General features: G+C 41.5%; 1 protein-coding gene across 2 annotated transcripts in view; it reads right to left on the reverse strand.

Annotated features, from left to right (window-relative positions):
- Nucleotides 1–8702, reverse strand: part of THBS2 (thrombospondin 2) — an 83323-nt gene extending 74621 nt beyond the window's left edge. For both annotated transcript variants that reach the window (XM_061990903.1, XM_061990905.1), the window contains exon 1: nucleotides 8624–8702. In XM_061990903.1, the coding sequence (XP_061846887.1) occupies nucleotides 8624–8627 (4 nt within the window). In that variant the 5' untranslated portion in view covers nucleotides 8628–8702. The remainder of the gene's footprint in view (nucleotides 1–8623) is intronic.
- Nucleotides 8703–25928: the final 17226 nt, after the last annotated feature.

A 25928-nucleotide genomic window follows, 5' to 3' on the forward strand; every position in this document is an offset into this window, starting at 1 on the left:
GCAATTTGGTGCATTTGACTTGATGTCAAGTAAACTATGCTAGCAATCTTTCTGACATCGATAAACTTGTGTCTGACTAGAACGTGAATTTTGTAGCATTAATAGGTAAGCTAGAGATACATAGTCCTAGAAACACCTGGAAGTCAAAGGCAGAAGAAAAAGCCACACAGTGTCCTGTACTCCTTCAGGAAGGCTTTTACTTGAGAAAGACATCTCTTTATTAATGTGTTTGATGTGTGGACTTTGAACAGATGTACACTTTTCAAAACATAATAAATAATATAGATTGTGGTTTTCCAAAAACGCTGTCCACCCACTCTCCTGTTCAGAGAAGACATCAACAAATGACAGACCTTTTCTTTAAGCGTCTCTGATTCATAGTGTGTCAAAACAATGGGTAAGGAAAAAATTTCACAGCTGAGGATCTTTCTTAGAGATTGCTCAGGTCCCTCTGATTTTCCTTGAGGAGACTCAGACATAGTAACATAGGAAGAAAAAGATACACATTCAGCAAGGAAGAGGTTTTATAGGCTAACATTATCTGCTTTAGTTGGGCACAGAATGAATGAAAGGTCATACAGCTAGTAAGTCTATTGACTAAAAATTAACTCAAAATTTGTTGGAAGCTCTTTTTCTTTAAAAAAGTTGAAAGTGTTGAACACTTATCAAATGAAAAGATGATGTCTTTACTCTAGTGAATGTGCTCTTTTTAGACAAGAAATCATGAGTTTTTGTGGTAACTATGGCATAGATTTGTGATATAAAAGATCCTCTAGAACATATCCATGACCATGCAAAATTACTGTAATTCATTTTAACACTATTAATAAAAGTCTGATTAACATATGTCTATAATATATACCTACATAACAAACATTTCACCACAGCTCTGAACATCTTAGACTGAAAAAGACTGAATGGCTAGAGAATTTTTACTCAAGACCTACAGACGGCTGTGCTATAAGCCTTCAAAGACAATGGCTCCAGTTTATGATGCATATGTTTATATTACTTGAGAGGGAAAATGCTGCTGCTGCCTGTTCCAAGCAATACTCCAGCTACATTCTGACTCATTTTTGGGCCTTTGCTCTAGCCTTGCTAGCAAAAAGTAGTACTGCTGCTGGGGATGAACTCTGCATTCTGTAGGAGATCAGCTTCATGGGCATTAATGAATGATAACTAGTAAGCAAGGAAAAAAAAAAAATCAGTTCTAAAGGTCCAGAAAAGCAGTTGGGAAAGTATGGTATTATGTAGTATTTGCACGTGATTTGTATTAGCTTTCTTATTTTTGCCATTAAGTGTTTTTATTAGTACTGCCACTGAAAACAGCAACAAAGCCTTAATCTTTGAAATTAGTTCTTCTGCCATAGCGTTTTTTCAATGTGAAACAAAGTCTCCCTCAGCTTTAGTGGACCATCCTAATATGGAGAGCAATTATGTCACTTTGGATTGATATCAATGTAACTCACGCCAGAATGTGGCATATAAGTATTTAATCCAACCCAAACCACGACACTCCTGCTGGCTTTGCATTTAAATACAAAAATAAAGTGAGTTTTCAGAGAAAAACTCAGTTCAAAATTCATTCCAAGGGCCATTCGTTGCAGAGGAAATGGGAGAAAGCAAGGTCAGAAGAGACGTGCCCAATGCATGGTCCTGAACTGTTCTAATGTAAGTACAGAGAGCACGTTGGGTCATACTCCCTGCAATAACCCCAAAAATAAGTATCCTTTGAACAGTCGTTCACTCTGCCTTATTATGAAGGATGAGCGTTCCCAGGTATTGCTACCTAATCATGCTTAAACCAGATTGGCCTAGCAAAACAGATAATGGATCAGAGACTTGTGCAGGAGCAGATAAGAACTGTTCTCACAGGGCATTAAAGAGTTCCTTGGAAGCAATGGGGCAGCAAGAACAATTCCAAAGTTCAAGAGAGGACTTGGTTTATGTACCAAAATTTCTCAGTATGCAGGACTTCTTGTTACTAGACTCAGGGTCTTTCTACTATTGCATTTTGGCTGCCTCAACACTGTCTTTAATTTCTTCTCAGAAAGGCAGTTTCCCTCCAGACATTTTTCTCTCAATCTGTAAGCTAAGGCTGCTGATTTATTTTTTCCAGAGGTGGCATATCTTCTTAGTCATTCATATGAATGGCTATTTCAACAGAAATTTCTGGGGACAAAATGCACCCTGTTCTGCCTTTCTGTAGGAAAATGTCAAAAGGCATGGAAAAAAAATGGAAAAAAATCATAGAGCTTATTAAAATACAGTCCAGAGTCATACTGATGGGTTGGAGGGTAATGAACCCACAGAATTTTTATGTCTGCTCAGCTAAAAATTCAGGAAACATGAAAAGGAGCTTTATCATGCTGCACAAAATGGATACTTCTTGAAGCAGTGTAAGATGAGAACAAAGGTAGCAGCAGCCTCACGACCCAACACTTCAGGCAAGGAAGTTTGGCAGGAAACTGAGGCACTTTCCACTTAATGCTTAACAGAAGTGATCTCTGGCTACTTCCAGAAAGCCTTCAGCTTCTGAGGAACTCTCCTTTCAGTGGCTACATGAAATGCATCAATAGCTTTCAATGTTGGACTGCATTGCAAGTCCAGTTTATTTTTAGCTAGAACTTATTTTCTTTGCCTTACATTCCTTTTATACAGAAAATTATATGAACATACAGCCAGTGGCGCCCTTCAGAGTGTCAAAGTTACTAAGAAAAGCAGGCTATGTATTTCTAATTCTACAACTGCTTTACATTAAAAGGATATGTATTAGGGACTGCTTGGCATACATAACAGTCTTCTATAATATCTAAAAGAATTTCATTTTATGGTGATTAAGAAAATAAGAGATCAGGATAAAAACTCCCTTGACTGAATGATTTGTTTTTCTTATTATTATGAGTCTTGAAAAAATCCTGAATTTCACCACATGAAAAAATAATGATGTGCAGGCTTGATCTTGATGTTTTAATGCAGGCAGGTGTAGACAGAACTGTGAACTTTCTTGTCTATCGACATTGGCTTTGCAAATGTGTGCAATTGTTAATGTACCTATAGGCGAGTGACTGAATATTTCTCCATCTGTGTCTCAGCAAAATAAGTTCCTGCTAACTGTACATGCTGTATTAGCTCTGCAACCTCTAATCAGCTTTTATTTCCCTCACACATGTAAGCACATGTTATGTCAACACATGCAGATTTGTCAAGTATTATGTTACACATCCACCTGCAATTTCTCAGAAATAAATTTTCCCTAAAAGTATCTTGAGACTAAAACCAAAACAGAAGAAAAGCTGAATCCAAAACCCCAAATTGTTGCTGTTAAATCAGCAACTTTGAGCTGGTAACCTTTTTAAAAATAAGAACCAATGATACCAAAAGGGCATATGCCTAATCTGTTAAGCACTGATGCTGACTACTGACACGATACTTAAAGTATGGTTATGGACATTTATTTTTCATTTCCTGTAGACTACACCATTATGGAGATATTAAATTTCAAAACTATTTGCTGTCATGAGAGTGTCTCTCTCTCCCACTGTTCCTTTGGCACGCTAGAAGCTGCAGAAAGAAAATAGCTTACTGGCAGTTGGAACATTTGCCACATGTAAAAATCTGTAAAAGACAACACTTAAAGGCAAATTGATGATGAGTTGAATTATATTCTCATTTGAACTGATGTAAGTGATAAAGAACTTCTGCTTGCAGAAATAAATTTACTCCCTCCTTACACCAGTGTAGTCCGTTCCTGAAGTGGGTATTTAGGTTGAAAAATGTAGTTAGAGTGGCAGACAGCAGTCTCTATGTTTCCATTTGTTTGCCTTTGGGCATGTGTAAAGCTGCACGGTTTCAATCATAAGGCTTCATCTACCCAAACCATGGCAAAGGATTAGAACATGACTGTATCACCTAGCATCAGGGGAAATTAAAAAAAAAAAAAAAAGGAAAAAAGAAAAAAAGAGAGAAATCATGCCAAAGTAATGGGTAATTGGTCCCAGTTTTATTTTCTAGTGTAAGGCTCTTAGCCTCTGCAATTTTCTCATCTCAGCAGACCTCTGTATTGTCAGAAAATTGGAATAAGTAACTGAGAACAGCAGATCTTAACAGTTTCTACCATTTTAATAAAGAGATTTTAAAAAGAAATCTAATTAAAATGCCTCCAGCAGATATATTCAACCAAATATTAATTTTAAGTGGTTATAATCAGGAAACTGCTGAAATCTAGATAAACAATTAAAGGACAGAAAATTCCACTGAAGCAATTATTCCAATTTGAGAAGAATTTTGCTTGTATCTTTAGTCAGAAAGTCCCCATTTGAAAATTCACATCCCTCCTTCTCCCTTCCTTTCACTTTACTCATTGTGTGTGGCCAGTCTCATATTCCTCAGAAAGTTCATGCTCTGCCAGTCTTTGCAGAGGGACAGGAAAGATGGCCAGCTAGGGTGACAACAGCCTTAAACAAAGGAAAAAAGGAAGAGGCTTATAAAACACATCTGAAAGGGACTTCAGGTAGTCTATTCCTCTGCCTTAAGGTAAGATGAATCTTATCAACAAGGCCACTTAGTACCAACTTTCATGTACAAAGCTGACTACATCAAAAGTTTGTGAAAAGATTTGTGCTTCTACTGGAATTTTTCTCCAGTCTAGGGATAGGTGAGAACTTCTAACAAGGTATTTTCTTTCTAATACAATCTATCTTAAAATGCAGCTCATAGGTGCTTAAAGATGGTCCCTTGAATGTCTGGATGACTTGGTGGCAGTACAATCCAAAAAGAGCTAAAGGATGGAAGCTGAATCAATACTGGGGTCAGTATTGAGAAGAGAAAGTTCAGACAAAAGCCACAAAAAAGGTTAAGCCATAGAAAAAGTGATTGCTTATGAGATGAGAAACATTTAATAAATTTGTTTTGCAAAAAGAAACTTGAGAGGTGCCTTGTTTGTTGATGATACAAAGCCTGTACGAGGAGAAAATATGAAGTACAAGATTATAAGATAGGAGAAAAAGCAATGACAGAAAAACAATGTCTGATGACTGAGGTCAGCCAAGTGTAGCTGAGAAAGAAGCCATGGCTGCTCTGGTTTTAGCAACTGGAATAAAGCACCAAGGAATTCTTGATTCTTCGTCCTTCCAGTTTCAAACTTTCCATCTTCCTAAAAGCTGCTTTCACCAAACAGAAATTATTAGACTCAGTTCAAGGCCAGTAGAAAGTGATACAATGAAATTTGATATACTGTGATCTTATGCTTAAGATCTAATTGCTCAGCTTCTATTGAATCCTGTGGCTCTGAAACATAACATAAGGAATGGATAACATTTAGATTCAATGTCTCCAAAGGAAACCAGATGCCACAGACAATATCGCTGGTAGTCATTTTTGGTGCTAAAACAACTCTTACTGCACATCCTGCTCTCCTGGGATGTGCTATCCTTAAGACTGGAATTTTATAAAATAGAACTTTGATCTTTGTTGTATCTGACATTATTCCAATTACCTTGCCAAATTCCAAGTGTGAGTAAACACAGACTTCACCTCTACCCTCACAGCTTCTGCTGGAAAAAGATTTCCTTGGTTCTTGTCCTATGCATCATTCTATGAGGAAATGCATATGAAAAACGGTACAAAATTCAGTACAAATTAAAAGTTTTATATCTAGCATAGGTCTATTCTGAGCAGGAGATATATCACTCTGACCTTAATCGGTTTTTCAACCAAAAAATATGCCCCCTAAATAGATAATCAAAAGGGGAATTAAAAACAGTGGAAAGATTCCCATTAACATTCTTGAGCACAGGATCAAACTTAAATATAGGCTATGAAATGCTATAAATGCTATGTACCCACAGGCAGGCATTTAGATTTTAGCTGTCTCTTCAACTATTAACATTATCTGGAGATTTCCCTCACAAGTGACTCATACTGATAAAAAGCTGTCTACTGGACTTAAGGGCAGTCATCCATCGCTGTTTACACACACTGCTTTAACCCTAAGTGGACTTATTATGAATTACACAAATACAAATAACACATGATCAAAAAATTTCAAAAAATAGAGAGTGTTAATGGATAAAGATGAAGTTGGAATTGTGTGACCTCAACTGAGAAGGGGTATGACTGGGAGGACTGAAACCCAATGACTGTAACATATCTAAGGTGAGGATCCATTTTGAAGACTGCTTGGAGTTAAACTTCTTTTCCACATCACATCAGTGAAATATTCCCCATGAGGACAGAAGCAGGGAGAAGGGGAGGGATAAGTTAATGTATCAACATTTTGGTTCATTCCCTTTCAACCACCACCACGACCAGCCCCATGCTGGTCCAAAAATCAGAGGGAATGCTGCTACTAGTCAAGTGCTGAGAGAAATGGGAGACCAACACTGTGAAATTTATTGCCTCTCCTAAGTCCTGCAGAGTAATATCTTATTAGTGGTCTTGATTGTTAATAATCCTTTTTACCAACTCTCAACTACTTCATTCTACCCTACCACCTTCATTGTTTTGAACATATTAAGGCAGCTGTATGGAAATATGAAAGGTTAAAATTGGAGGTGCAGGCAGGTGAGAGTTGCCAGGGATGCGTGTCTTTGGGGAAAGCAGTGGAATTGATGTAACGTTTGGTTGCTTAACAGTTTCAAGCACTGTAATGCTAACTGCATGATAACATGAAGTGCTAACTTCCTACTCACCTACGTCTGTTAATACACTAGAGACTTTTCTTTCCTCACTGAAACCAAAGTGACGGCTATGCTGGGCATGAGGCTCGAAAGCCAGGAGCAATTCTCATTGTTGGTATAGCTACAACCAGGTACCTAACTGGGTTAGAATTTTTGAGATTCTTTTTTATTAGTAAAGATACAGCCTCATACTGTTAGGCTCTTCCCAGAGAGGAAATAATTGACATACTCTTGTCAATGGCAGCCCATTTTCAAGTACATGAGTGAAGGAATGAAAGCGTTTTGAATTTGTCTTTAATCATGATGTTTGATCCAGTTTCTACTATTCAAAGAACTGTAAAAGGCATAAGATGATCCAGAATTTTCCTGAAGTGGTAGCCCCAGATTCCCTTTGCTTTCTGTTTAGCTGCATAGAATAAACCTTTTCTTTCTTGAAACACAAGATTAAAGAATCAGAATGTTCATAACCAGAATGTTCATTGGTTTACAGAGCTGCTTACATTTTTTAAACAAGGCAGGAAATGATTCAGCAAACAATTTGGGATAGCCTTGAATATTGTCTTCTGCAGATCTCAGGGCTGGTTGAACTGATGAGCTATTATTTTGTGGCTTTAAACACTGCTAGTGAAACTCTTTGCCGAATAGGGGGAAAAAGAAGTTTTGAATTAATTTTAGAGTAGAGATCCTGATATGATGAAACTGCAAATTTTAGATAGAGTGTCCTAGATCTGGTAAGAGTTGAGCATAAGTTTTCTGCATACAGCAGAGCCCTAACATCTCTCTCCTGACCTCCACAACACCCGTCTGAACCTATTTCCAAGGAGGCAGCCAACCATGACATATTATGTGCGTTTGCAAAGGACCAGATTGATATGACCAGCAAAGGAATGTTTCCTTTGCTGGAAGAACTGTCTTTCACAAGAGATTTTCTGTTCCTTTTCAAGTTGTTTTTCAAGCATTATTATTACGATTAGCATTTAATGAATGTTCTACATGTTCAAATATGCACCATATTTATTAGTTTCTGGATGAGGTTATCTTGAATTCTTTGAATTTCCTGTTACATTTCATCTATTCATTATAAAAAGGCAGATTTAGGCTTCTTATGTCTAGTACGCACAGAAAAATCCTAAAGTTATTTCCCCAGAGCAAAGGATTCTTCATTCATGGGATAAAACATAAGTAGAAAAGTGTAACTTCTTGTTCAGTCTGCCTCAAAACCTTGTAAACTTAAGTCACTGGAAACTCTATTATCCTTAGATTAAAATATAAGCCATTACCATCACTCTGGGGAAACCCAGTCATGAGACCTATGGTGTTCCATCACTCCACAGAAACATACAAATACAGACACATAAGTAGTTAAACAATTTTCAAGGGGATATTTAAACAAAAATTTTCAAGGTTTCTTCATGCAAAACAAAGTAAAAAGACAATACAATTCAATTGTCATTTGTGTGTACATTAAAGATTGTCACACCATATATTCCACCCTCATCTGGCTCACATGAGTCCTGTTACTAGTCAATCCCTTGTTTTTCAGTTTGTATCAGATGCAGCTAAAGCTCAAGGTGGGGCTGCAAACCTGGCCTTGGCAACATACATCTTTCTTCTAGGGCTCTTCTTGAAAACTAAGCAGCTGTATATATTTTTACTTTTAATTTTAAATACACTTAATTTTGTGCTTAAATGTGTTCCCCTGCCTGCAGTGTGATGATGGTAAACCAGAATTTTATTTTTACAGAATAATGTGATTATTGGAAGTGGAAATATATTTCACATACAGTTTCAATCAGGATAAGAGTATGAGGTCTTCTGTTTTAGTAGTCAATGGTTTAGAACAATTTCTACATGATATTAGCTACTACTTCTTATTAATTGAAGATGTAAAGCTAGCTTATTTTATAGAGAATACTTATTTCCTAGAGAATGATGTTACTCACCCATATCAAAGACAGCAGGAGATTCTCTTTCAGCTCCGGAAGGTAACCTTGAGGGACGTCCCCACTCAAGGGGGAAGATTTTCAGACACACTCCAAAGAAGAGCATACAAGAATCCTCTCACACCCCACAGAAATGGGACTGGGCTTTTATAGAATCAAGTGGTTGACTGTCAGTCCTCTTGTTGTTGAACTTACACCTCTGTAGAGCTAGCAGGAATATCTTGTTTGCAGCAACAATATTATCACAGAGATGTCTGTTTCACTGCCCACTAGCTCAGGAATTTTCTCATCCTCCCAAGTTATTCTTGGAGATAGTCAAGTCAGGCTGATCTGCAACAGCCTTTGCTGCCAGAAAACTGCATGACCTTCAGCATGAATCTTTTTACTGGGGAAAGTGCCCTGCTACACAACGAACACGAGAGGTTTGGGGAATTAAGGTGTGTTTAGGAGGGCCTTGATATGTCATCAGTAGTAAAGGCTGGGCTCGTAAATATCATGGCAAAGATGGCTTCCTCTAGCCAATTAGTAAGTCATTGCAGCTGGTTTGATTTAGAGTCATCCAAAGGAAGATATCCTGGCTCTTTGTAAAAGAGGATGTGAACAAAGTGAAGGAACTAGAATACACTGACCTCCACAAATGCCCATTTCTATGCAACAACACAAAAAGAAATTGTGAAAGTCCTTCTCTGAAGCTACCAGCTGAGCATTAAAAATAATTAATTCCTGACCCCATTTTTCCACAAAGGAATTGCAAATCTCACAGAGGATGGGAAATACACAAGTGTGAAGAGGAGATGTCGGCAGAGCAACTTCTCCAAAATTGCCTGAAACTGGAGAAAAAAATTTGCAAGCTTAAACTTTAGCTGGAAAGAAAAAGAATAAAAGAAATTCTGAGGTTAACACTGAGAGCTTGGATTTTCATCCACTTAAAATTATTTGTAACATTGTATTGAGTCTCTGTGCCTACAGCACAGTCTGTTAGGTTGAGCATTTGCCTGTTAGCGTTATTTTTTCATGTATTCCCTGAGATTTCTAGGTGCTATGTAGATAAATAACAGGCACACATCCTTTCGCTTTCCTCCTTTGCAGCTTTTTCCCCTACTCAACCAGTGAAGTGACTAGCACCAGGTCATAAATAGAAAGTGATGGAGTATGAATGTTTCGCGGAAAGCTGATTGGAAAAGGACGTTTTCCTTCTAACAATATTCATACCTCTGGGTAATTTGGAACAACACTTCTCTCTTTTTTTTTTTGGCATACCACATTAGACATTTTGTGTTTTTTATTATATTTTTTCACTGAAACTAGAAACAGCTGCTGTCTGATGTTGGCTGGTATATGTGGTAGCAGTGTGGGTGGAGGAAGACGTTTCTTTTCCCCTCACAAGACAGACGCAACTATGGAAAGTATGAGGTTACGGAAAAGTGTTAGCAGGTGATATAAAACATTTCTATGGTTTACATAGGTTAGAGAACACAAAGCCAAATTGCCTCTGAATGGTTGCAGTCATGTCATTTTTAAAGTACAAAGGTTTGATAACCGCAACAGTGACTTGCAGAGCAAAAGAATCTATTTTCTTTGAAATCCTAATCCTCAGGGGAGGATGCTTGGCAAACATTTTTTGGGGGGACTACAACGACCAACACTTGCCCCTGTGACATACCCCAAAGTTACCATGTGGAATAGAAGAATAAAAGCAGCAAGGGCCTAGCTGTCCATCACTCCTTTGTAATTATACCTCCGGCATTTTCATTTCTCATTTCAAAGCAAGAATATTTTTGGAAGTGCCACTTAGCTATTTTGAAGTATTTTTGAGCACTGTACCACAACACACTCTTTCCCTGAGTTAGTTAATCACATACAATGTTCCTTCAGAAGCTCCCTGAAAATTGTACATGGAAGGAAGTCTACCACTCTAGGTGGAAACAGGAATTGTGCCTTCCAAGCACCTACTCCATATATTCACCTACTCAAGTACACAGCCCCAATAGACTTTATAGTACAGTACAGCTGTAGGGAGAGCTGTAGGGATGTATGCCATAGTGGTTAGCAAAGCCACGACACAGACCAGTGAGCAACTGCTCACTCTTTCTTTCACTACAGGAAAATACAGGTGAAAGGGTTATTTTTCACACAGTGTGTAATTATGCTGTGGAACTGTTGGTTGCAAAATTTACATGAGATCAAAGTTGATCAAATTGGTGAAAAAAAAAAAAGCTATCAAGGGTCATCAAGAATACAAGGATTCCGTCTACAGCTGAGGAATTTTGTAAGCCACAAGCTACTGGGGCTAGAAAAGCATTTTGGGGAACTACGGCTACATTTTTTACTCTTCACTGTATAGTAGCTTTCAGCTACTGTCAGAGGCAGGATACAGGATACTTTTGCGTGGATCCAGTACATACATCCTTACTGTTTTATGTCATTTAACATAGACACGGGACCTGGAAAGGTCTTTGTAGACCGACATAAGAATGGGTCCCTGGAACAGCTGTCCTAACAAGGACCTTACATTTTGAAATGTCTCTTAAAGTAGGAAAGATGCTTGGGAAGAAAGGGCTGGTGGACTCTCTTTCTTTGCCTTTGATGGGATACTCTGCCTGTGTTATTCTCTCCTTGCCACTTGTGCCTTGGCAGGCAGACTTCAGTCATCTTTTGTAAAACAGCCTCACAGGACAGACTAGACTGTGGCCTTTTCATGCTAATTAGAGACAAATGTTACAAGCATGGAGGCACAGGAAATTTAGAGAGCTTCTGTGGAAGTGTCAGCATGGGTTTTCTTGATGTTTCTTGTCTTTTGCTGAGTCTTTGCCCAAGTGTGCAGGCAGCCTAGGTCTAGCTCCTAGAGCACCTGGTTTCAGAGCACTGCAAGTGGATCAAAACAGGTTCCCTTCAGTATGACTCCTGGGTGTTTTACAAGGCACCAGAGACATGGGAGTGCCACTCTCTGGGTAGAATATGTGGACCTGCTCTTTGATATGTACATAAAGAAAGCAGTAAAAGTCTGACTCTTGCTGGGCTTTGAATTGTGGACTGCAGGCTGTTATACATCCCACATGGACTAATTAATTCCCCTTAGGGACTTCTGCCATGGTCCCTCTCCACAGACATCCACCAAAGCCTTGAAATAGGCTGGCCTTATGTGCCATGGGTGCAGTGGAATTCAACCGGGATCACCCCAGGATTATGGCCTGTCTCTGAAAAAGCAGCCCCTGCTACAGTGCCAGGAGATGATGTAAAGAGACCAGGGATAAGCTTCTCTGTGTGAGCCCCCAGGCAGGCATCACACAGGTTGGTTGTGAAACAGGGGTTGTAGCCCATGTTGACCTTAGGGAAACATCATGGAGGACTGAAGAAACCCAGCCTGGGCTAGTATTCCCTCCTGTATTTTGCCAAGAGTGGTGGAAAGGACAAGGCAGGCCGTTCACTTTATGTAGGGCTATACAACATTGCTGTGAGGTCTCTGGGAAGTAAGCAAACATCTCCACAAGCACTTTAGAAAACCTGGATGATTGTACAATCTCAGTTCTATAGACGCATGTCTCAAAAATATTTGTGTGTTTATTCTAGTTACTTTTCCCTTAAGGAAAAGCAATCTTCTTTTAATCTGCACCCTAAAATTTCTCATGTCAAGCTCTCCTGAAGTGAACACACAACTGTATGCTACTGACTGAAGACTAGAAACTAATTTCAGGGTTTGGCCCATAGTGATTTTAAGAAGTCACACCTGGGCTGGGACTTTGGGTGCCAAGTTTTTATCCTGGAGAAAATCTTACAGCCAAGTTTGAAACCCCTGAAATTGTTATAATGGAAAGGTTGGGATTACTTCAACTACTGTAAAGCAGTCCAAGAAGTGGATGAGGCTGAGAGCTGGAAGCAAATATGCCAACTTTGTTCAAATAAGGTAAGTCATGCTAAAACATTTGACTGCTTAAAAAAACCCCAAAATAAAGTTGCCTTCACCGCCTCAGAAAGCTACCAGTAATAAGGAAAAAAAAAATAGTAAAAAATAATGCAAATATGCCTTCAATAAAATTCTGCTTCATTTTCCTTGTGCCATGTGATTTTTCTGCTCAGTAAAATGGGATGTGGGAAACTACCTTTAAAATGAATTTGACTATTCCTGGCTTAAAATTCAGGCTCTACCTATCCAGAAAAAGGCAGTATAGTCTGGGCCATTCCCCAACAATAGAGTGGCGGCAGTCTAAATATAACCACACTTACAGTCCCAGAACTGGCATCTAACACCAGGGGCTTACAATAACACTGGAGCTGCTGCTGCTCGAGCAATAGCCAAGGCGAGGGGAGGGAAAGCTCTGTTTGTTTTTCAGCCGGGCCCTCATTCTTCACTCAGCTGTTTGCTATTAGAGCTGGAGCAGTAGCAGTGAGAAATTCATTGCTGCTTGCTGTCTGAATCCTGACACAGTAACAGCACAGATCCAACTAGCAAAATCCACAAAGGATCAAGGGAAGGGGAAAAAGAGAGCAACAAACTTCTGAGTGCTTGCCGACTCGCTTTTATAGTACCTTTCATCCCCAAGGAACCTATTTAGTGAGGGTCACACTCTGCCCCATTCCTGCAGAGGTGCCTGAGTGCTGGAAGCAGTGCGAGGAATTTCCTCTCACCCTCTCTCACCCTACTTCTCCACCCTGACGGTGCAACCTGTGTGACTGGGAGGTGTTCCCATCAGCACGAGGGCTGCTGTGTCCCTCCAGCTGTCACCTGCACTGTGCCTTCTGCCAGATCCCCTCCCTTGCCTGGCCCTGCAGGGAAAAAATAGAGTGAAATGGTGGAGAAACCCACCAGGAGTGTTCCCAGAGTAGAGCTGCAGCTCTCCACTCCTTTGAAGGGCACAAAATTAAGCAGTAACTCAGTTAAACATATCCTTATGTTGTGGCAGCTATTGGATGCAATTCTCATACTGACACAGGTTTAAACTGAAGTGAATTACACTGTGTATTTTTTTTCATACCTTGCTTTGGAGAAAAAAAAAAAATAGGATTGGACTCATCTTGCCAGTACATCTCTATTTAGATCAGTGGAGTCACCAACATGCCCCAGTGCTGGGGGTGAGGACTCAGCCCCACTGGGGAGTGGAGAACACAAACTCCGTAACGGTGACAGAGGCTGGGTGAAAAGCAGGGACTCCTTTCCAAGACAACTTCTCCACTGCATTTTCTATTTGGGGAAACTAGAATTGCTCTTTGGTACTCTGCTTTCATACATAAGGTTAAGTGCTACCGAAGCAAATGGCTGCATTTCTGAGCTGGCTTCCCTGCTGCTGTGAAGAGCAGCTCAAGAAGGAGAGCTCTGGAGGAGGAGGAGGAGCATTGGCTTGGGGTCCCTGGGTACAAAGGGTGATTTCTGCTCGTCCTTCTCTCGAGCACTGTGGCTGAATGACACCTGCTGGATGCAGATAGCACCGGGGAGACTTTGTGAGTAGAAGCTGGTCACAGCAGCGGGGCTGATTTACTTTTCATTCTTCTGCAGACTGTTTACATTTGGAAATAAAAATGGTATGTAAGAATTCAGGCGCTTTTCTGCCAGTGTAGCTGCTTCCCCTTCTGGGGAATCCGTGCTGTCTGGCTTGTGAGCTAAGCGATAAGATTCCCAGGACTATGAGTTTTGTTTTGCATTTCATTGCCTCCTTGTCCTGTTGACATAATGATCTCATATGCAAAAGCAAATCACCCCCTGACCTCAGCATAACCAATTGAAGGCGATACTTGACACACATACTCTGAGACTGTCTGCCTGCTTTCGCCCACTGCTCTGGAGTAACAGGCTCTGTTTCCTGCTCCCTGCAGCCTGAAAACTCCAGTACAGTTGGGGCTATTGCCAGTTGTCACCTGTAAGCCTGTCTGTCCCAGCATGCTTTCTGATTACAGTGAATGAGACAAGTATGTCCCCATAGGCCAACAAACTAGACATGAAGGAATTGTTCAGTATGTACATTCAGTACATAAATCAGTAAATGCTTTCTACAGTGAAAATCCATATTACTCACTAAGAAGCAAATCCATCACTAGATCTCTGTCGGTATACATAACCAAGGCTGACTGTAAAGGGCACATGTGCAGTGGAAACATTTTGAACAGAAACATTTTGATATTCAACACAACTGGGAGAGAACTCTGTGTGCTCTGTCCCATCACCTTAGATCAGCTCTTGTGCTTACATTGAAACCTAAACACACTGCTAAGTCAAACTGTGCATGCTCTGTGTTGGCTTGCATCCTAGCCCAGATCTGGCTTAGCTGGTGAGGAAAATCAGGTGGGAACCAGCTTCAACATAAGACATTCCTTCGCAGGCAGGAGGCTCTGTGCCTTTTTCAGCCATATAGAGGAGGCAGCAAAAGAATTACAGCTGTGGAAGTATTAGTCAGTCACCCCACAGGAGCTACTCCTCTTTAGTTTCCAACCCATGTCACAACAGGTTTACCGCTTCATCTTTGTGCCTACCTGTTAAACATGTTGCTGTTCAAGGGCTGGCTGTTCTCAGGAGCATACCCAGTTGAAACTATGAGGTTTTGATCTGATCTTTTATCTCTGTAGACCATTTGCAATAGGTATGAAAAGTATACACATAGCTTTCCATAGATTTATACTACATTACGTTGCACTGTAGTCACAGACAGCGACTTGTACCAGGAAAATTCAGCAATACAGCCGCTGAAGGACCGGGAGCCACAGTTGTACAAGACTGAGCTCTCAGCATATAGACATGTAAATTGAGCTGTGCTTGATCCCTGTAGCTACTTAATTGAACAGACTAGTGTCAGCCCAAATTGTGACACCTTTATGCACTTTAAAGAAAGAAGCAACTTGACCAGTGAGAAAGGGCAACAGAAAAAGAACCCTGTGTCACTCTATATAGCATTACTACAGTAATATAGAGCCCAGGCTAATCAGTTATTCCATCAACATCAGAAACAGTTACATGTCAATCTCTGTTAATGAGTGCAGTGTGCATCTACCAGCTATATGGAGTCCAGATCATTTGACACTTTTTTAATGCTAACACCTGTCCTAAGTCATGTGTGACTTTTTGGAATGAAACAGTGAAAACTCCCAAGAATGGGTGATGGTCTGATGACCCAGAGTTTTCTGCTTGCAGAGTTATTCACCTTTATTTTGTCCTGGACAGGACACTTGAGTTGCTCAGTACTGAATTGGCCTTTCAACGCACTTTTATTCCAACAGTTTAAGTATCCATTTCACTCCTGAGAAATAATTGGAGCTTACTGTGCTAAAGAACATCTGGAATGAACCTCATTAATCTTGAAGCAGTGTGGTATACGCCCAGCACAATTTTGGCATTGGGAAAGAAGGAAAGCTCCTTCAGGAGCTGTGAACAACTGATATTCTACACAGATTGTTATAGAAAGCATAACCCACCTTAGCGGTACACTTACAGATAGGCCATCATAGCAGACATCTTGACTTGCTAGAGAAAAGATTTCTCCATCTGCTGGATAGTGTGTCTTCACTGATCCCTAAGTTGGTTCTGCATGGTATCTACAAATTCACTGCCTTCTGTTCACTGCAGGGGTTACAATGACTTACACCATGAAATCCTCTGCAAACACAGAAAGACTAATTTCAAATATACAAAGACTTCACAGGACCTCTGAGGATTTGTTAATTGAATTTTCTTTCAGCAACTTCTGTAGTTAACACAACCATACAACCATATGCCAGCATTCCTGGCTGGCTCACTCTGTGATAAAAATAAGATCTGTCTTTATCCTTCCAATGGTATATTTGTGTGGTCAAAAATAGGTTCCACCTTGTTAGAATATGAAAATCAGAAGAAGGAAATGCCTTGGTAAATTGTTGAATGATCACTGCTTTAAGTATAGAGAGCAAAAGCTGTGGTTTTAAAGACAGCATTTGAATCTTTGAATTTCTTCAAAAACATTGACTAGTTAATTCTTCTGCCGGTAATCATTGCCTCTAGTCCCATCAGGGAACAAAAGGCCACGATTAGCCTCTAGTACTGAAGAGGCTGAGAATTGCCAAAGGGCAGGGAGAGCTCAATTGCTGCTTAAGGTTCAGGACAAAACAGACCAGGCTACTCGGTTTGGGGAAGAAAACAGAAAGTAATTTAATGCAACATCAACTAAAACATAACCTTAAAACCCAAAACATAACCAAAATAAAACAACACAGTAATACAACAATGAAGAGTCCAACCAGCCTTTTTAAGAACACCTTCTTGCCACACCTCCCCTCTTCCCAGGCTCAGAGCCCTGATCAGGGACAGGGAGTGGGGATTTCAGTCAGTCTATTCCCGATAGCTTCTGCCGTTTGTCCCTTTCGGGACAGGTGGGCTCCACACCAGTCCTCCCTGCAAGTCCGTGGGGTAACTCACACGCATGGCAGCTCCCACGCGCACTTATTCCAAAGGCTGCAGCTCCTCTCTGCCTCTCGTGTGGGGCTGCTCTGCGGCGCGCAGGCTCTCCAGCACGGCCTGGGCCATGGCCGTCTCCCCACACAGTCCCTCGCCCGTCCGGGCTCACTCACATGGAGCTGCTGGTAACTCTCAGTCCTGCCATGGATCTCTATAGGTTGCAGGGGTACAGCTGTGTTCTCGCCACGGCTTGCAGAAGGGTCTCTGGTCTACTGCTTCTCCTTCCTTCCTACCTCCATCCTTGGCTGAAGGGTCCGAGTGGTTACCTCCATCTTGCATCACTCATACACCTCCTGCCAGCACTTCAAATTCCCGTCCCCTAAATAGTGATGGCAGAGGCGCCAGATTGGCCCAGCCGGGATGGAGGTGGGTCTGAACCCAGGAGCCGGGGGAGAGTTCAAAAACTCTTTACCGGGTCTTCACTGCAACCCGCTCCCCCTGTTACAAAGCAAAAGCTGCTCCTTGCTAAACCAGAACACTGAGCAAGTGAAGCTAGAGAGATTTGCACAGTCATGTCCGAATTGGTCACCCCTGCTTTGTCCCCTTATAGCCTATTCCCTCCTTTCATCCTCTGTTTGACTGTGAGTTGAATACAAACCTAAATCATGGTGACAGTGACTTTTTTCAATGTTTTGGAGACAGGCGGACATCAGTGTTCACTGTATAATTGTTTCTTAAAACCTAGGAGTGGCATTTAAACTCACAGTACTATGTGTGAGTAAATATAGTGCAGTAGGATTTAAAGTTTAGGTTAAGGAACATGATAAATTATTGGACTCCAAGTATCAGTTATAAAAAATAGTCCCTTACTCTTTGGTCTCAGTGGGTTGTGTCAAGAACAAAGATATTATGAATAAGGCTGTCAGATAAAAACTCAGTCACATGTAACTAAATTTTATAATTACCCACTATCCTGATGATGTTACCTATGGTGTTGCTGCACATGCTTACAGGTTCTTAGCTCTCAGCTGACGTCCAGTATTTGAGAAAATACTCAACTGTTAGTTTTCAAATGCAATTTATTCCTACAGACACCATCTGCATATATCTGAAGCAGCGATATTGTTGATGAGACAGAGCTATACTTGACTTATCAGACAGTAGTGTTCTAGTTCAGGTGCCTGAACTAGGGAGATTTGTCTATTTGCTGTTTGATTGCCTCTCCAAGAGTAGGAGTGCACAGTATAATAATATCAGTTATATAAGTTAAAATAACAGTGCTGGTAGACTGGTTTAGCCCTCAAGGGGAAAATCAAGCTGCAGTGTATCTAAAATGTACTATTATTTGGTAGCAACTACATGACATCAAATAATCACAGAATCACAGAATGGTAGGGGTTGGAAGGGACCTTTAGAGATCATCTAGTCCAACCCCCTGCCGAAGCAGGTCCACCTAGAACAGGTCGCACAAGAACTTGTCCAGGTGGGTCTTGAAGACCTCCAGAGAAGGAGACTCCACACCCTCCCTGGACAGCCTGTGCCAGGGCTCACTCACCTGAACGGTGAAATAGTTTTTTCCTTATGTTTTATGTTCCAGCTTCATCCCATCACCCCTTGTCCTGTCACTAGATAGAACAAAAAAAAAAACAAAACAGGGATGCCCCAACCTCCTGCATCCACCATTTAGATATTTGTAAATATTAATGAGATCCTCCCTCAGTCTCCTCTTCTCCAGACTGAACAGCCCTAGTTCCCGCAGCCTTTCCTTGTATGAAAGATGCTCCAGTCCCCTGATCATCTTGGTGGCTCTGTGCTGGACTTTCTCCAGCATCTCCCTGTCCCTCTTGAGCTGGGGAGCCCAGAACTGGACACAGGACTCCAGGTGAGGCCTCACCAGGGCAGAGTAGAGGGGGAGCAAAACCTCCCTCAACCTGCTGGGCACACTCTTCTTGATGCATCCCAGGATGCCATTGGCCTTCTTGGCCATGACGGCACATTGCTGGCTCATGCTCAGTTTACTATTAACCAGGACTCCCAGGTCTCTCTCTGCAGAGCTGCTCTCCAGAATATTAGAAGATTTATGACCCCTAGGGAAATAAAAACCTGATAAATTAACATGTATTTTGGATTGCATTAATGAGTCTCCACTAGAACAAAAAGACACAGCTTCAGCCCCATCCATATCACTCAGACTCCTTTTCATTTTTTCCTTGCCCCAGGCACTTACTCTCTGGCCACAGTGGACTGGGTCAACAGCATTTTGACTTGCACTACAAACCAGTTGATGTAGCCATAACATATAGCTACACCCTATCATCAGACAATTTACACAGCTTTGGGTGTGGACCTGCTTAACTCTAAGCTCAGTGGGCACCACAAAGTAGAGGGGCGACTTCATTGCTCACGAGGGAGAGCAGCTACATTCTGGACTTGCTCTGACAGGCAGGCAACTTTACCAATTCTCAGCCTTTTATTCTAAGTCAAGGAACTTTTCTTGCATTTCACAAATGTTGATGTCTATTTCACACCTCACAGACAAGGGTGGTATGGATTTATTTTCCCCACAAAGCTTCTCACCCTTACAGCTGCAGAGAAAAGCAGACAAGCTTGAAGTAGTTAAAACTTAAATTCCAAAAGATGAAAAGGAAATAAAACAAACCCAGGTGGTTTATTTGAAGCTCAAGTTTTTCAGGACAATCACGTCATTTTTGGGAAGCTTAACTTAACCCAGGGAAAGGGAGGACATTTGTGTGTTTGGGATTGAGGTCATAAAGCAACAGTCTACAGCAGAGCAGCACATGCATGGTACTGCTCCTTTCTGCCCCAGGGCTCCGACAGCAGCACACCGACCACACACAGCCCAGACACTGCCTGTCAGGGGCCAACAAACAACCCAACAGGAAGACTTCCCTCCACCTTCAGCTGCTAGACCAGAGACAGAGGAGCAATAAGGAACTGCTTCCTACTGTCACCTTCCCCAGCTGCAATGCCTACAGAGATAAGAACAAGACTTGGGGAACCAGCACACACTCCCCAAACCAGGTAGCTTCCCAGTAAAGAAGCACATAGTACGTGGGGAAAGTCTTGACTAGTACAATGTGTTGGTTCACAGTGTTATTAAGCTTAAAGGCTATATGAATTCTCTAGTTCCAGGTACTCTAGTAAGGCTAGAACTGAAGAGCAAAAAAATCTTGTTTATCACATGGTAAATCAGCTGTCCTATCCTTTCTGAAAAAAAAGAAGCTGCTTTTAAAATTACTGTAGCAACAGGCAAAGTTAATTTACTGTCTTTGTTCCTCTGGGGCACTGCCAGAGAGCACATCCGAGAGGGTCCCTAAGCAGTGCTGCCATGTGTGGAATCTTGACCAGCATTAAAAACCAGGACACATAAACTGCTTTATTTCAGGGCAACACTCACCTGTTTCCTATTGCTGGTAAATCTACCTCCTCTGTCTGAAATCATCTAAGCTCACAGGTCATGTTGATGTAAGTCACTTTGTGTATTGTTAGGCTGTGATATAAACTCCTCCAGATCACCATTAAATCATGCGCTGCTTTATGTAGTGTGGCATGTTCTTGTGACTGAGAATGTCAGCAGCTTCACAGCCATGGAGATAAAATACGACCCTGCCTATGGGAGCAGGATGTATGACTGACCAAAATGCAGTTCTGTGTGGCAGCTTTGCCTCATGCTCTCAAATGCACAAGATGATCAGGCCACCAAGGAGGGAGCTGATGCTTCTTCCCTGGTCTGCAACAAGGATTCATAAGGGGGGAAAAAAAAGGAAAAAGGATCTCTTTTCCCTTTCCCTTCTTCCCCTACTTGCATCCTCAAGGGTTTTCTCACCTATTCATAGCCCAAACCTATGCTGCAAGCCCAGCCTCTTCAGTTGTGCGTTTGGAGGGGGAAGTACTTTGTGTGTCCCTTTAGTCCCAGGGAACAGATCTTTCCTATTTGATGGCTCCATTTCAGTCTACTTATGCAATATCCCTAGCTCTCACCCTTTCAGGGTGAATTCTGGGAGAAATCCTAACCAGGAGAATTGGGAATTACAAGGCATCCAATAAGGGTTTGTAAGAGTCCATTAGGCAGTATTTTCTGTAAGCTAGAAATGCAGAGATTATTATCAGGATGCTCAGCACCTTTCTTTCCTGGCCCCAAAATCCCTCTGATGCTTCAGTTTGTTCTCTTTCAGGATTGTCAGATTCCAAAAGTTGTAAAATTTCAGTTAGGGAAGACAGAAAACTACTCCATGCTTCCAGATACATCTCCATCTGTTCAGAGGCAAAGTTTAAGCTGCTCAGACTTCAACGAAACCCTTTCTTGTATTAGAGAGGATGATGCCCCATCTACACACAAAGCCTCCCTTGATCTTTCTCCCCGTGGAAGCACCGGCTGCCAAACTGTTTTGCAGTGCCATCTAGTGAGCCAGACACATTTTCACACAGCTTCTCACTAAGCCTGGGCACATCAATCATTCCTACAAAGCTTTGTTATTTTTTTTCACTGAGGCTTCTCTTTCCTTCTCATATAAACACCCTCCCACGTCTTTTGGTGTTCAGAGTCCAGCCAGACCAGCTCTTTTCTCCTAATTATAAGGACAAAGTCTTGACTCCAGAGTGGTTTACCAGCCTGCCAACATAGTAATAGCACTGAAGGTGGATGACAGCTTTGCAGTCCGCAACAGATTAGATGGGTGCAGGCAGTATCTCCTGCTCTTCAAGCAAACCTGGAAATGTGGAGTTAGGATATCTGTGAATGCAGTCCTCCATGCTGGGGATAGCGTGCCAGTGGGAAAGAGACAGGCATTGGGCGGATGAGCAGAATGACCAGCTGAGCAGGAAGGCTGGGAAGAGGGCAAGGCAACAGTTGGGGAAGGGAAACCTAAGGTTGCAAGAGGATAAAACTGAGGACCAAGAGGACTGGTGATGTGGCAGAAGAGGACGTGGAGACACAGCAAATCAAAGTGTGAGGACCATGTTATGGGTGCCCGCTCAGCGAGGCAGGACGCAGAAGGACTGAAAGGAGGGACAGTAAGTCCAGAAACAGTAGAGACAGACAATATAGTGAGGGAATGAGAGATGAAAGCAGTGGAGGCACATAAATCTGTTGTGGCTCGCCTGGGAAATTATGACAGAAAATGAGACTGGCTTGGCCTGGGAAACAGCACTGAGAAGCTGGGAGCAAGCTAGGGCTGGAATGGAATGGATGCTCATGGGGATTTGCTGAGGTGAAGTGTCAAAGGTAAGTGCTGAATGATGACTACACACATGTCAATATTTTGGTCTTCAGTTTGATTATTTAAAGATTTAAGAGACTGAATGTATAACGCAAAGTGTGTGCATGCACAAACCTTACATTATATTATTAATAAATAAATAATATAATACATAACACATACTGCAGGATTAAAGCTCCAGCACTGAGCTCTCCAAAGAGAGTAACTGTTGGATAGGGTTGCCTATACTTCCTAAACCATCACACTGCTTTAAATGCATAGATGTTCTTAGAGAGAAGTCAATATGGTGCAGTAAGAGATTTATACATAGGTGACTGTGCCTGCCTTTTTGTAGGCAGGAGATTGCTTGAGAGGATAAGCTCATGGGTAATGCAGCTGAATGATGCCTCAGAGCTGACTCTTCCCTTTCCTCCAGTGTGCCCAGGGGACACGTCTAATCTTTTAAGCCAGTCTCTCTCAGGTGGTGCTCAATGTACAGACTTGGGAATGCCAGTCTGGAGATCTGTGAGTGTGGTTTGTAGAAAGGCAGAGATGTGAAGCCATAAATAACATCATGAAGAATTCCCACACTGAATCATTGCTCATGGCTATACCATAAAACCAGCCTGGATGGAGGACATGCATAAGCCAAGAAAACCATCAGCTTGCACAATGGCAGTTTCTGGCTTTCTCATGTGTTGCCAATCAATTTCCACATGCTCAAGCACAACTCTACTTTTTCAGAAGGTAGATGTCCCTGTGGTCTTGTCTGCATTGATTTTTCATGTAGTTTTATGGAGCTAGGAGTCAAAGTACTAATAAAGGTAACAGTATGTAAACTGATCTTTTAATAAAACTGAAGTTATTATGGGGGGAAATCTTTTTCAGATTTCACAATAGTCCATGTTGCATTTTCCATTTTGCTTGGACAGAAATGTGAAGTGGTGCCTGCACTGAGAAAGAAGAAAGCAGCCTCCTACAACTTTTAACTGTATCTCCAAACACCTGAAAGAACATCACCATTGCTCCCTATTTCCATTTCAGTGAGGGTAGGAACTTAGTGTACTTCTAAGTAGCAAAAAAGGAAAAAAAAAACATATAGAAGGGAGAAAAGCCACAAGAAACACATGGGGTATTTTCCGTCCTGCTGGGATGGCTTTTCAGTATTTACATTACATAATATACAGCTACTAGAATTACTGTGTCCTATTGCAGAGAAGCTTCCGGAAACCAAGTTATTTAGTGGTTAGGCATGAATACTAACCCCATCGTTTGAAACACAAGCTGGTAATACAGAAGTTTGTTCTACCCAAGGGTATGTGTATCCGTCATACCTCATTCTTCTGTATGATAGATTCAGCTTGATGGGCATGTTTACAAAGGCTTTCTTCCTAGGATAATTGGACAATTTTGGTTTAGGGGAATAGAGATGTTTGAAAAATATTCTAGCAGAGTGTAAAATGCACCAGAGATTTGGCTACAAAAAAGTTGAGGCCTGAGGAAATGAGCAAAACTCAGAAAAGGAGAAATGAAATCATCAGTCTCAAATGGCTGAGAGGCCTGCTTGGGTAGGCTGTGACTCTCACTGAAAGAGCCATGGTCAAGATAACTGTCCGTTCCTGCCTGCACCACACCAGGCTCAAGACCACTGCTTGTCTGTAATGCATGAGCTCACCAGGCTTCCCTATGATTTTCCCAAGAAACCCTTCACATGGTGCAGTAAAGACCTGTCAGTGAGATCCCTAGGGCTTGCAAAGTATTTACAGCTGACGTGGCATGAAACAGCCTGAAGCGCAGCATGAAGCCCATGGACAGTACACTTTGCCGTTGAAATACAACATTTAACTCCTCGGTTCCAAGACATAACTCACATGACTGATATACAGAGTCAAGCATGACATCTAGGTTGATGCAACAATGGAGATTCTCTGCTTCTTGCATGTTCCTCTCTTCCTCCAAGTCAGTATCTTTAGCAGTTCCCAAGTACTTTACTGATTTATCCTATAAAAGGTTCATTCCTACAGTTTACAACTATGAAAAAATGCATTTGTTTATCATGTTTGCCCATGCAATGTCTGTATTTCTTTCTCGAGAGTAATCTGAGGGCTTCTATTCCCGAACTACTAGTAATCTGTTACTCATAACTCTCCATAAACAGAGACGTTACTTGTGCTAGTTTTAGCAGAAAGTCAGGAGTCTGGTTGGACTGGGTCACCAAGCTGCTACTTCTTTGCAGCTGCCAAACTGAGTCATTTTACAAAGAAAAGAATAGTAATAATAATTTTATAAAACCCATCTGTCTAATGTCCATTTTCAGTAGAGGAGTCCCAGTATGTAAGAGCTTCCTTTTACAATGTCTGGTTCAGACTAACTCTTCATGACAGCACAGAGCATGCTTGGAGTCCTACCTCGTAGGACTACATGTCCTACCTGAGGAGCTCAGCCTGTCTGTCTGTAAAGGGGCTGGCCCCTAAACCAACCTCAGTACATCTGAGGAATCTAGGTCAACATGTTTCATACCTAAACTTCTTATGAGAAAGTCCCTTTTTTAATGTAATCATAAACACGAGAGAAAGAGAAACAGTGATCAGAGCCAAGTCACAAGAAACAAAAGCATTGTTACAGTGGGAGAAGACAGGGAGGATGGAGGGGAAAGCAACGGGCAGCACAGGGGAAACTGTAAGGAATGGCTGCTTGGTTTGGAAGAACAATGCAGGAAGGAAATTGGAGGGGGCATTAGAACTCTTTCTTTCTGTTCCAAAGTGGCAAGTCTCCTTTCCCTCTGAGGCCCTGGAATAACAATGCTTCCCTGATAGTAATATATTACGGTTTGCGCCTCTGAAACAAAAAGGCATTTTTTTTATTGGTATCAAAAACATTCGTGTCCCTCTGCATTTTCCTGGGAAGTTCAGAGACCAATGCATGTTTGCAAAATTTAAATAGGCAGTCTTTATCCATGCATCTGTTTCTACTTAGGAGAAAATGACAGCAGGGGAAAGGATTCTTTCCTTGCATTTTCTTTAAATCTTACTCCCATTCCTCCTACTACAAAGCCCACATTTGCTGGTTTCATCCTTGCAAAAATATTTCCTGTATCCCTGACTGTTACAGGAACAAACAACTACTACAGAACTACAGGCAAAGTGTGTTTATCCTGGTTAGGAACAAGTTTGGAGGTTTCATGTTCATGGTGCCAGCACTCCCAAAATAACTCTGAGGCAAGATGATCTAGTACTATGCCCAAGTAATGTCTTTCTTGAGGGATTTGCCCGTTTACCAGGAAAAAATACGATCTGGCCGCTGATTTAGCTTCTAAGAGTATCAAAATTATGTTCAGAGGCCTGTGGTAGCTTGCAAAAGGGTGGTAGTCAAAACCTTTACCCACCACAGAGATCAACCTACAGCTGACAAGTAACTTAAATGTCTGCTAGCAGGAAGAGACTATAGTCCTCAGGGTTTACTAATCACAACCAGAAACAACAATATGAGGATTTACAAAAGTTTGAAGCTGTTAAAAAGAAAGGGAGCAGTATCCAGTCACACAGCTTAGACTGCACTATATGGGTCTATAAATACACAACAATCCTTAAAGAGTACTGTGCTCTCATCTGAAGGACCTCAAAAATAGTCATTTAACACCAGAGTGATTTTTACAGAGTTTTTTCCAAGTGGGCAACAGCACTAGACTGACAGTAACTTCAGCAGAGGCACAGGTCTAGTTCTCACGAGCCAA

The sequence above is a fragment of the Colius striatus genome, chromosome 2 (assembly GCF_028858725.1).
Source record: "Colius striatus isolate bColStr4 chromosome 2, bColStr4.1.hap1, whole genome shotgun sequence".
NCBI lineage: Eukaryota > Metazoa > Chordata > Aves > Coliiformes > Coliidae > Colius > Colius striatus.